Raw genomic sequence first — 12,599 nt, forward strand, 5'->3', positions numbered from 1 at the left:
ATGGTTTAACTGGGAATGTTTCCATCGGATTATTTTGAAGTGTTTGATTTTAAGCTCTGAAGTAGGGCTTCACTAAAGGTACTGTAAGATGCAATGTCATTCAGAAAGAAAATATAGAAACCATACCTTTTGATAACTTTTTTTTTTTTTTTTTGGGGGGGGGTAGAAAGCAGAAAATGTAATTCTAGCTTTCCTTTTACTGTGGAAAAACAAGTGTTAGATTTACTGAATTATTATTTTTTGATGGGATAAACAGCAGCAGTTTGTTGAATTTCCTGGTGAATGGTCCTCATCTTGAGAAGCAGGCTAATGTGCATGGATCCTGCCACTAGTATTTCCGCAGCTTGCTCAGATGTCCATGTTTGCAACTGGACTTGTTGCATTAGTGTCAAAGAAAGAATAATGAATAGCATTGAAAATGCCCCAGGTAGAACTTAGTATCCTTCTAATTGGGGAAGGGGAGGGGCAAACACTACAGGGGTGGGGTGTCTCTGGATGTCACTTGTAGACCAGCTGCTTTTTCTATGATTGCTTTCAACTACATTTTGTATAAAAGACTCATAGAATTATAGAAGCACATGAACGGCAATAAAAAAATACGGACATTTGTATGATCTTTATAAATAAACAGCACAGCAAGAATTAAATAGAACACAGACAAAGGACATTTATACAGGCATGAACTGTTACAGCTTGTTCTCCTCAAACAGTATCTGTGCGTAGACTGTCGTACTGGGAATGCCTTTGGCTTCCTGAATTGGCTTCATAAGTTCAAGTTCAGCGTATGTTAAATTCTCCTCTGCAATTTTTGGCTAGGAAACAAACAACAAATTACAGTTATAATGTCATTATCGTTAAATGTAAAAGTCACTTCAAATATTCTATAGAATGGGGTGTGTTTCTTCTCTCACAAATGCTAGTTCTACTCTGCTGTTAATAAGCTTACTCTGTGCCAGTTAGTTCAGATATGATGAAATAAAAATAATTTTTTAAAAGGAAACATTTTTTAAGGAAATAGGAGATAGGATTTTTAGCTTAACATCCAATTTATCCTTGTTTCTTAAACATTGCTTTAATTTGACAGTTCAAATAGTGCACATTTGAAATATGTATATTAGCAACGTTTTGTCACTTTTATCTTACATTTCCCAATTTAATTTTAGCTATTCACAAATTTCACAATTTGAAATATATGTGCCAGATTTGCTTCCCAGTTACATCTTTAATCACTGACAGTCACAGTACCTCTCATTATGTTTCTTAACAGAAAAAGTGTGTTAATGTTCTGCATAAGGTGGCAAAAAAGTGGTTTGAGTTGTTACTGTCATTCCAGTAGGATTTCTCCACTTTTGTAAATTGCTGTGGCTCTGTTGTCCTCAAGTTTAAGACTAAAATGGACTATTTAAAAATATATATTTTGGCTGATACAAAAATATCAGCCATGCAGTCTGTTGCAGTCACAAATTTCTACCTTATAGAAAAGTTTGCATTTCTAAGACCAAGAAAGGTTTTCTCAGTTGTAAATTGAAAACTAACTCAAAGTTTATAAACGAAGGTTTCCATATGGTATTTAAGCGTTATAGTGAAAAAAAAAAAAAAAAAAAAGTATATTCCAATGGCAAGTTTCCTTAGGTTTTATTTACTGCTATTTATTCCTTTCTGATTTAACATAAATGATTCCTGTTTCCTTGAAATCTGCTTGAATAATTATTGTATTGTCTTCTGGCCAAAAAGATAAACATCTAATATCCTCTGAAATCAGTCCCCGTGCTCCCTTGCTTCCTGTCTTTTGCACTTTTCTGGAATCCTTTCATTTTGCCTTGACAGTTGCTCACTCTCTACATTTCAGATTGTTTCCCTCTGGGTGGATCATCTTACAGTTTTCCAGCATGAATTTAATCTTATTTCTTCTCTGTAGATCTGATCCTGAAATACTTTGTGCAGCTGCTCCTGCAAGGAGTATCACTGAAGTCAGCGGATTGTACATGTGAGTAAAGACCATCTGCAGGGCTCTGTGTCTGCAGGACTGTAATCTATGCATTCAATTCTTCACATTGTCTTCCCCACCTTGCATGGGTAGTCCTATTTGATCTCAGCTTCTGGTCCTCATTCACTAGTAAATGCTCCACTGTTAACCACACAAAACTTCCTGTTTTTGTGGATTTTTCTGCTGTTATGATGTAAAAAGACTTCCTGTAGACTGCTACCTGATCTCATACATAACACAGAAAGAAAGTCACATTTATTTGTTCACATAATGGGAGTGAACTAAAACACATTTAGAAAGACATCCATACTCTCCTGGCTTTGAGTTAAAAAAAAAAAAAAAAAAAAAAAGAAAATCTGTCAGCTACTCTGATTAATTATTTTTTAACATCACTCTTCTTTATAGCTTGAAAGTATCTAGGCATTTGTTTTTGCCTTTTTTTCATATGTTAAAGATTCCTTTTAAGACTTCAAAGCTATATCTACCTGTCTTTCCAGTATGCCAGCTAAATGCAGAAACTAAGTTGATGCTGGATATTGCAATAAAACCAGCAAATACTGAAGATTTTATTCTCAGTGTGGGATAACAGATCTAGCCTCTATTTGAAGGTAATGGGAGTTTTGCTACTGACTTTAGTGGGAGTCATCTCAGCCCCTGAACATAATGATATGATGCACAAAAAAAAGCATCTTAAAAACATGTCTGATAAAACTTTCCAAACAAGCTATTGATTACTGCCAAAGTAAAACTCTACATCTACTAGGACTGACCCAGTACACCTTTTGAAGTAGAACTATTTTCATTGTTCCATAGAAATCAGTTGCTCAGGGCATGCTAAATCTGTATATGCTTTCCTCTTTGTTGTTTAATTGCATTTCATATTATGTTTCCATTTAGAAAATGTCACGTCCTAAAATAGCCACCTCAACGCCCAGCTCATGTAAATTTTAGAACTAAGATTTATGAAATCATATTGGCCAGGTGTTTTATTGTGTTAACTCAAAATTGCATTGTTTTCCAGTGTAGATTATCTCTTTATTCTTACTTTATTCTATTTATGTTTGGATATGAAAAATAACACTAGATTCCCCAAAACAGGTCATTGGGCAGTAGTGGCTGATGTGTTGTTTTCATACATTTTTATGATGTTCCTATAGTAAACATAATTTAATAAAACCAAAACACACTAAATAAATAATTGCATCTAGAAAAGCAATAAAACCAAATAAAATTAGTACTTTCATAAGTGGAAAAGGTACTTCAATTACTGCTACAAGCAACAGCACACCATAAAATGTGTAGAATAATTTCCCTTATGCATATTTCTAGTATGTAATAATTTGATTGAAAATATGAGGAAACACACAGGAGGTTCAAAATTGTGAAGGGTATACAGTTTTCAGCGAAGGATGTGTAATAACAGTGCATGGAAGCCAACACTATAAAGTACGTATGGTAGCCAGGCTTGTTTTTTCATGCACTTTTCTGTACTTCATTTATCAACCATATGTTTAATTTAATTTTGATAGTTTGTTTGTCCAAAACCAATTTTTTTTTGAACAGGCAGGGAAAGAAAACTAATTCTATGATTTCATCTCTCATTTGGATTGGATACCATTTTGGCAATGTCAGCCTGGAATCCTGCCACCACCTCCTTTTTAGAACAACAGGGTGACTTTAATAACTGATCTTACAGGTGGGACTGATATTAGGACAGAAGAGGAAGAGACAGCAAATGACTGGTTGTTCGCCTCTTTCTTTCCATCCCAGCTCTTCATCTAGGGCGTCATTGGGATTTCTATGGCTACAATGTCCTTTCCTGAAAAATTACATCATTGTTCTTAAATTATATTGAAATGATTTCTTCAAATAGAGTTATTTTCCAAAGTGACATTTCTAGATGTAGACTTTTATCATGTGCATCTGTTTTCATCTTGTCTTGGGATCATACCCTTTGAAGAAATACAAATTAGAAAGAGTCATCATTTTCCAGTGTATCTTCTGGCAAATGCAAAATGATTCTTCTTCCAGATCTCTTCCAGTTTAATTTTAGTTTATTCCAGTCACAGGGCTTCCCTTGGGCAACTATGTGAAATAATTCAGTTATAGGAACATTTTCTCAAAAAACAATCTGCAAAGTCTATCACGTGAATATCTAAAAGAAACTTAAGTGTGTGTATACTCAGTTTTGTTTTTATTGGGCTTGTCCAGTGTATAAATGTGTTAGAAAAGACCTGGAAGGGCTGGGATTTTAATGAAAATTACTCTGATTTTTATGTCATAATTACCAGGAATGTCAATTTTGCTCTTTCTTGGCTTAGCTGGGTTGCTTCTTGGCAGCATCAAGGATGTTTACTGTGAGAACTGTCAGACTGAAAGTTTTGAAGTTTTAACTAAAACCACTTTTATCCAAATTTGTAAATAGCTATAGATAAAACAAGCAAATAATAACCTCATAATTTTAACTTGTCTGGAAGAACAACTGCTGCCAGCTTTAACTCATGGATTGGTGTAGTCTTGCTCTTTCATGACCTCAACAGTTATTGTGAAAATGACAAAATGAATGTGAGTTTCTAATTAAAAAAAAAAAAAACAATAATCCCCTGATTCTAGCTTACCATCAAAATTAAGCAGACAAGGGCTCGCTTGCCTATTCACTTCAGTCTTAAATACTTAATTGACTACTGCTGCAGATATTTGCCTTGGAATTCAGTGTCTATATGATTGTATGTGATGGAGGTGTTTGGGATATGATGCAGAATGACTTTAATTATGGATGAGAGTAAGAAAATTACGCTTATATACCAAATTGACTTGTCACTTTTAAATTTTGGGGGTTTAACAGGCATGTTTCAAGAAAGTTCCAGTCAAGAGTTTAACAATTCAGTAACTCAGAATTCCTGCAGAAACATTAAAAATGAAACCCTTCCCTCACTGCCAGGTCCTGTGCTTGTGGGTGAATGGATTAGATCAAACTTCGCCAATTAGGCATGTTTGCTGCTCTGAGTGCCAGTACAGGGGAAATTGTCACCTATGGGCTAGCCACACTGCTGTTGGGTGCATGCTGGAAAGGTATGGATTCAAGAGGTGGTGATGAGGTTTGTTTGATGAAGTCTCCAGCACAATTGCTTTTCTTCAGGTTACACCACAGCCCTGTGCAGTGACACAACGTAGGTCTCTCTTAGCAACAACTTGCTGCAACTATCATTTTTCCTCTCCCTTTCTTTTGCATAATCCCAAATCAGAGTTTAGACCTTTTCCGTTTCATATTTGAGAGACTCTGTGCTTTGCATTCATGCTCTGTATAGAGGTCCCCAGGGAAAGCACTGATACTGTCCCTATGGCACAGCTCAGGAGCACCCTGTGTCACTGCCTGAGCACAGAGAAATCAAACCGTGCCCAGGCAGCACTCTGCAGGCCTAAGGGGGTGGGCTCAGGCATGGGGGCAGACAGTTGATGCTCTCTGTGTGAATGTCCAGATGGGAGAGAACTGTGTGCTGCCTAAGGAACAGGGGCTAGCTTTGGAAGAGAGGGACTTCAAAATGACTTCTGCAGACTTTTGCAAAAAAACGAAGCTAGATCTGCAAGATGAATTATTCCTCAGAAATGCAACTGCTGGCTAGTAAGAGCTCTGGAATATCAAGAGAGCCATTGTGCTCTCTGTGCCAAGGCTGAGAAATATGACATTGGAAAATCATGGAGTAGGAAGTATGATTTTTGGTGGCACTATCAGTCAAAAAAAAGGACATTTTCTTTCCACTAAGATGTCTGGTTTTTAATACCCAGAAGAGGCTTCACCACTGGAAACAATGTCTATGTCAATTTGTGAAACCTCTTTCAGCACTGCATCTAAATTTTGCTTCTAAATCCCACAGAAGTTACGATAACAACGTCGGGGACAAAGGTGATTCTCTAAGTCCCATTGAATCATTTTATTTTAAAGAAACAGAATCCCTTAAATGGCTGGTAGTGTTTATACGGAGTTAGTCAGTCCGTCTTTCTTCATTAACAGAATTAAATGTACCTGGCAGAAGTTTGTCCAGCCTGTTTTAACAGCTTTTGCAGAATAGTCCCTTTGCTAATGCTTTATTCCTTTTACAGCTGCAGAACTACTACTAGATTCTGAACCAAACCAACATTGCTGGAAATCAGGATTATTTCTCTTTATCCTTCAGAAGGGTTCAAGGACTTTAGTTTTCTAGTGAGACACATTTTTTACTCCAAAGGTGTTATTGCACAAAAATCATCTGCTGTGGGACTTTGTAAATACACAATTCTTGGCACAATTCAAGCAAGAGCTTTTCTGTATTTACACAAACTGTTCCTTCTTGGGGCTGAAGATAGAAATGCAGGATCTGAATGTGAAAGCAGGCATAACTCAGAAGTTTTGAATATATTGTATTCTGAGTTTCAACTTGAATGTGTAAATGATATTCATGAAGAAACGTTCCTATGGACTTCTCACATCCTAATGAAAGACTGATAAAAAATGATTGTTTATCTGACAGAGAAAAAAATTATGTGGACTGGATGAAAATATTCAAGAATCATGGGGAGTCGAGAAAAAAAAGTTCAGTTCTTCCTTGCATATCATATGTACAATGTTACTTGAAGTCTGTGGAGATCAATAATGCCTTGAGAAATTGAGAACTTAAATCACAGATTGTTACATATCGTGGAGAAAACAACTCTTCTAACAGAGGGTGGCATAGCTTTTAATTTAAAATCATGCAGGCGAAAAGGAGACCTGATTGTTCTCAGAAGTGAAATATATGAGGTTACTGAATAGTATTTCACTTTCTTTGTTTTTCTTAAGGAAAGGGCCAATGGTACCTGCATGTTAAGACTATTCAGGAATTCTACTAGTCATGCAAAAAGCTGATTAGAAAACCTTTCCTAGTGAGCTTGGTGAATAGATATAAGACTGGCTTGAATGATGTAGTACTTAATTGTAAGATGAAAAAGAGATCATTCACTTGCACATCCAGACCCTTCCTCAAAGGGTCTCCAAGTCACTGGTTCTGATACACAGTGGGTCTGGTTGCTTATTTGTACTCCTGAAACCTAAAAGTCAAAATGATTTTTCAGATGAAGGAAACTTCAGCTTCTGGGCAGCTCTAGGAGCACCTTTCTTCATTGCTTGATTTGGGAGTATACACTGATGTAGAACAATGAGCTAAATGTGAACTAAGCTTAATTTTGCTGAATTCATGCAGAAGAGACCAAATCATATCTTTCTTACTTCCAAAAGTGTTAAACACCCATCAAGTTCCTGCTAAAAACAACACCCTTCTGCCTCAAAGACACAGCAGAAGCAGGACAGCTGTGCTTTGGTTGAATGCTTGCAGATCCCAGGCTTTGACACACTTTTCTGCTGAGTAAGCACTTCCAGTGCCGGGACTGTCCTGACATGCACTGGCTGGCACTCAGCACATTGTCAGCACTTAGCCTATAATGACAAATAAGGATGGGATTTTTCAAAGCTGGGGTGGGTGGGGAAGAGAGAAAGAGAGAGAGAAAAGAAAAAGTCAGAGTGTTTCATTTCTGATACATCTGTAAAAGCTGGGAATCCAGATCTCTGAGCTGTCACCAAAATGACTTCCAGAAGTTTCCCTCAATCTTAGATAACCATAAGCCCTTCCCATTTCTCAAGTAGCTTTTACATAATCATCATCAAAAGAAAATCTCAGCAATCATGTAGGACCAGGTCTCCAGTGATCCAATCCATGCTGAAACAAACAATGCTGTCTGTGCTGCATTAGCTGTGGGTAGTGGGATGTTTCTCAGAATTAGCTCCAATATGGTCTCTGGAAAACCACTGCTCCAGAAGTCACACAGGACCAATGCATATTCTGTGCTGCATAATAGGAGAACCCAGATACGCTCTGGTAAAGAGATTTGTCAATGCAGGAGCTGCAGAAGGCAAATCCTACATACTGTGTCCCTTACGTTTACAACACATTCAAAGAACTAGACCCAAGGGGATCATTTATAATATGGGATGTATTTATCTCATTTCAAAGTGGAATGATTATCTGACTTGGCAGAGGCTGCATAAGTCAGTGGCAGAATCAAGAAGATTCCCTGTATCCTGCCTTATCTGTGCAGGTAGTCTTTCCCTTAAAGTTTAATGTGAAGATGATGAAGTCAACAAAAATTTTGCATACGTAAAGATTGCAGAATTTGGTCTAACTTGGAATCAAATTCTTTCCACTAGCTCCACACAAGGTCTTCTAAAAGTTTGGTGATGCAAACCTTCATGAAGACACTGAAACCTAATCATTTAGATGTTCTGCACCTGAAACTCTTGGACTATGACAACGAATCTCTAGGAGGCAATGAAAGGCTTACCAGAAAATTCATTTGAGGAAGTATAAGATTTGTCTCTACCAATTCAAAGGGCTAAGTACTTAAGGCTGTAGTGGAACAGCCCTTAGAGAGACAGATTTGTGGGCCCCTAGAATTTTCGTCTTCCTAATGACTCTCTGTGCTTCTTACATGCTATAAAAACCATCCCTTTTTGCATTTCAGCATCTCTATTTCCTTTGATCTGTACACATTTCTCATTGATGCTAATAGAGAATGACACTGATGGGGAATATTTTTGCAACAAGGGGAGCATAGAATTCTTGTTCTGGCTAAAGCAAAAGCAATATGACATAAGCAGAGTTTTTAAAAGACTTTACTCAAGGCTGTGCAATTGAACATGATATTAGGCTTTCACTTTTTTTTTTTTTAATTTTCATTGAGATTATGTCCATATTTTACCCAGGTTATTGTATTCTTGTAAAATTATACTGCAATCCACTCTAGCATGTTAACAACAAAAGAAATTCTCTAGCTTATTATAAACATCTTTCAAGAAACCAGAAGCACATGTCCTCTGGAAATAATTTTGCTGGTATTTAGGTTATTACAAAAATTTTCCCAAAACACTGGAATTATTTTGTAATGTTCCCTTATACTCAAACTTGTTTGCTTAGGCTTTCTAGAATATTCTCCTAGTGTGGTATCTTCTTTCGATTGCAATGGGAAGCTGAAGAAGAAGTCCAGATACTCAGCAATTTGAGTCTGGCTTTCCAAGGGCTATTACCTTACCTAGCAACTATGTGCCATCTGTGAAAAACAAAACTAGCGCAGACAACAACTTTGAAATAATTGCAGTTGAAAGGAAAAAATCTCTTACCCTGCAGAAATTTGGCAGGGTGGCGATAACATTTTTTCTTGCCCCAAAGCAGACTGAAAATTTTAAATCTGAGAATTTTTTGTGAATTAAGAAAATCAGGAGACATGTGCTGAAACCAACAAAATGTTCCATTTTGATGAATTTGAATTCTGTAATTATTACCATTTCATATCTTTGTTGAAACTTTTTTTTAACTTCAGTTAGTTTAGGTTTCTCACTAAAAGAGAATTTAAAAAGAGAAAAGATTTTTTTTTCCCTGAGAATACTAAAACATGACGGTTTAAACAAATGGGTTGTAGGGAGAGGCAAGAGGAACACAAATGGGAAACAGCTCAGGGGAGTGTCCTGCTCAGCTTCTGAATATGCCTTATGGACTGCCTTGGGTTTAGTTTTCTGCCTTTTAAGTACCACTAGGTGAGTTTGGGTCTTGAAAATCCCTTGTACAATATTTGCTGGATTATTTTTCAGCTAAAAGCTAACTCTCGTCCATAGATTGTGTGTTTTCTGCAGACTGCGATATCTTTTCATGTGCACTCTGAGGTAACATGTAAAAGGGAAAAGAGGCACACATGGAAGCAGCTGCCAGCCTCAAGTCCGACAGCAAGGCACTAACACTGAGTCTGCTGGCAGCACACAGGTGCTCAGTCATGCTAGGGAAAACAAAGCAGATTTCAGGGTTTGAGAAGGGTTTATTGCTGCTCTCCTCCAAAGACCTTGAACCTTGTCTGGGGTCCCATGGTGGGAAGGCAAGAGTAAATAGCTATTTGTGGCCCCCATCCCTGGATTTGGATTTATTCCAGAAAGAAAAAGCATCTGGAAACAGATTTACCTCAAGTTCAGTGTGTCTTGATGTGCTTTATTGACCTGCAGGCAGAGTCTGAGTGCTTTAACTGATGAGAGCTTTTTCTAGGAGGGCTGAAGGTTAGTGGATATCTGGAATAGCCACGTGCTGGGACACAGTGGCTAACACAGGTTTTGTTTTCATGGGCTTTTAAAACTCTACCTCTTCCTTTACTGATACCTTACCAGTACAAGGAGGCTGACCAAGGCACAACCCTTTTGTGACCAGGGGAAGAGGTGGGCAGTGTGCCCGAGAAGCAGTGTCACGCAAGATTTAAGCTGAGCAAGAGCCACCTGGCACTGCTCCCAGGTACCCTGGGCTGTACCATGTTAAAAGAGCAGAGAACATTTGCCAGCAATTGGTGGGAAGGTTCCCAATTCCAGTCTTCATCTGAAAGTGAAGCCATCACAGAGGCATTTTTGTTATTCACACCACCTAACTTTAGAGAGCTGCCTTTCACTCAGGTGCTGAAGTTAGGGGGTTAGTCACCCTGGGCTCTGCATTGCCAACAAACAGAGAGCAGATCCCCCCAAAAGGCAACGAGGAGCATCTGGTCAGGCTCCTCTCTGACTCACCTCTGCTTATTGACTGCACAGGGAGCCATGCAAGACAGCCTCGTTATAGTGCAGCTGAAGTTAGTTGGTATAAAGCAGTCTCTGTTACCCCAGATGTCTTGGCCAGGTACTGCTTTGTTACTAAAGCAGAGAAACGTCTGCCCATCTATCTGATCTGTCTGGCAAATACCCACAGGCTTGGAGTTTTGGTTTGTTTTTTAACAAAAACTCGTATCCAACAGAAACTGCATCCAAGTTTTTCTTTTCTTTCATACAAGCTCTATGCATATATTCATTCCTGCAACTTCAGCTGTTGCTGACTTACACCACTGTGGGGCAGAATCAGGACCCTGTTTTTGACTTGAAATGTCTCAAAAGCAGTGTGACAGTGTGGTTGTGATTCTACCAGTAACGGATGTTTTTTTTTTTTTCCGAAGCACCAGCTCCCAGCAGCATGTGAGAATCAATAGCAGGTTTCGTTTAAGAGCAGGCTAAATTTGTAGACACAGTGACTGCAAGAAAGCTGAAAAACATAATCCACTGTAACCTAATGCTCTAAATGAAAAGGGCCAAGACAACTTATCACTTTAAGAAGTATTACTTTATAAAAAAAAAAAAAAAAAAAAAACAGCAAAAAAAAAAAGTTGTGTAATTTTTATGCCAATTTATAGCTTCTGAACCTGGAGTTCTGGCAACATTACAGCAATTATATTGAGAGAGAAGAATATGAAGAAAATGTCATTGAAAATTACTTACCAGGATCAATTTTCTTTGAGGTTTCAAGAGCTTGGGCTTAGGAAAATTATTGGCTATTGGAGCTGTGGAAATAAATATTAAGGGGTCATTTCATGTTATTATAATTCACTGTCATTTTTAGCATGTGCATTAGCAATTTATAAATGACAGATTTATAGCAGATTAGGAGTAAATAAATACATGTAGTTACACTTTTATAAAAGCTTAACTGTATTTCAGATAACTTGCTTTACAATGAAGCATAGGGCTTATGAATCGGAAAAAATCGTAAGATTAAAGAATCTGATATATAAATCATGCTGTTTTGTGCAGAAGCCAGAGACCAAAGACACCTCTTGAGGACTGGTCACTTGTGATCTAATGCATGGAAAACTTTCAGCTCTTTTCCTTCCCCTCTGCCATTGGGTTAGCACTGGTGGCAGTGCTCAGAAAGCACACCCAAGTCTTTGTGTGACCGACCCCAGAGGTAACCCCAAACCTTCTTTGAAAATGAGATCCCCAAAGGGTTGATCTTTATCTGCTTGTCTTGCTTGATCTATGAAGTGCACCCCCATTTCTTAAGAGTGCGATGTGCTGGCTTCCCTCACCAGTGTATCCCCAAAGTGAGAGTTCATCTTGCCTAACTCTGATCCTCAATATGAGTGTGAACGTTGTGGCAGAGGTCCTGCTCTCCTCTCTGTTACAGGGAGCTGAGGCCTCTGGTTTAGACGCGGTGACGACCCTGCCATACCTAAGGCTGTGGGGATGCAGGCCTGGTCCCAGCAGCAGGCACTGGCCATGTTTTCCCCCACAGATGCATTGCCCACAAGCGGGGTGGGTGCAGAGTGCCAAGGCCTGAAATCCCATGCACTGCTTTCCCTCCATGGCTGTGCCTGGGGTTTGAAATACCCCTGCCTCTCTGTTTTCATACCTTTTGCTGGGATGGCAGGCGGCTGCTCCACTTTCTCTTTCTTCTTCTTTACCTTCTTGGGCTGCAGAGGGGACATGCTTGTCACGCTGGTTACGGTCTCCCCTGAGCTGCAATGCAGAGACCCATGTGTGAGGGACAGGTGAGGGCAACGCAGGGAAAGGTGCTTTGTCCCAGTGAGTTCATGCAAGCAGACACATCACCTTCCACTTGTGAGAGCCACTGCCCAACAACTTGGATTTTGACGTGGGGTTATGCTAAAAAACCTGTTACAGGGGGCTGAAAATGCTCTGGGTCCTGCATTTCTTCAATCACACAGCCTAGCTGAGAAACTCAGGAGCCTGATCTTTCCTGACACAGAAAAAGCA

General features: G+C 38.7%; 1 protein-coding gene across 2 annotated transcripts in view; it reads right to left on the bottom strand.

Annotated features, from left to right (window-relative positions):
• Positions 1–597: 597 nt before the first annotated feature.
• Positions 598–12,599, bottom strand: part of VSTM4 (V-set and transmembrane domain containing 4) — a 33,954-nt gene continuing 21,952 nt past the window's right edge. Inside the window, exons 6-8 of one of the 2 annotated variants that reach the window (XM_068687852.1) lie at positions 12,235–12,341; positions 11,325–11,386; positions 598–812 (exon numbers count right to left, since the gene is read on the bottom strand). In XM_068687852.1, coding sequence (XP_068543953.1) covers positions 687–812; positions 11,325–11,386; positions 12,235–12,341 — 295 coding nt within the window. In that variant the 3' untranslated portion in view covers positions 598–686. Of the gene's footprint in view, positions 813–5,636; positions 11,092–11,324; positions 11,387–12,234; positions 12,342–12,599 lie in introns of those variants that run through there. The other variant, XM_068687853.1, reaches the window with a different exon arrangement.

This window comes from Anas acuta, chromosome 7, assembly GCF_963932015.1.
Source record: "Anas acuta chromosome 7, bAnaAcu1.1, whole genome shotgun sequence".
NCBI lineage: Eukaryota > Metazoa > Chordata > Aves > Anseriformes > Anatidae > Anas > Anas acuta.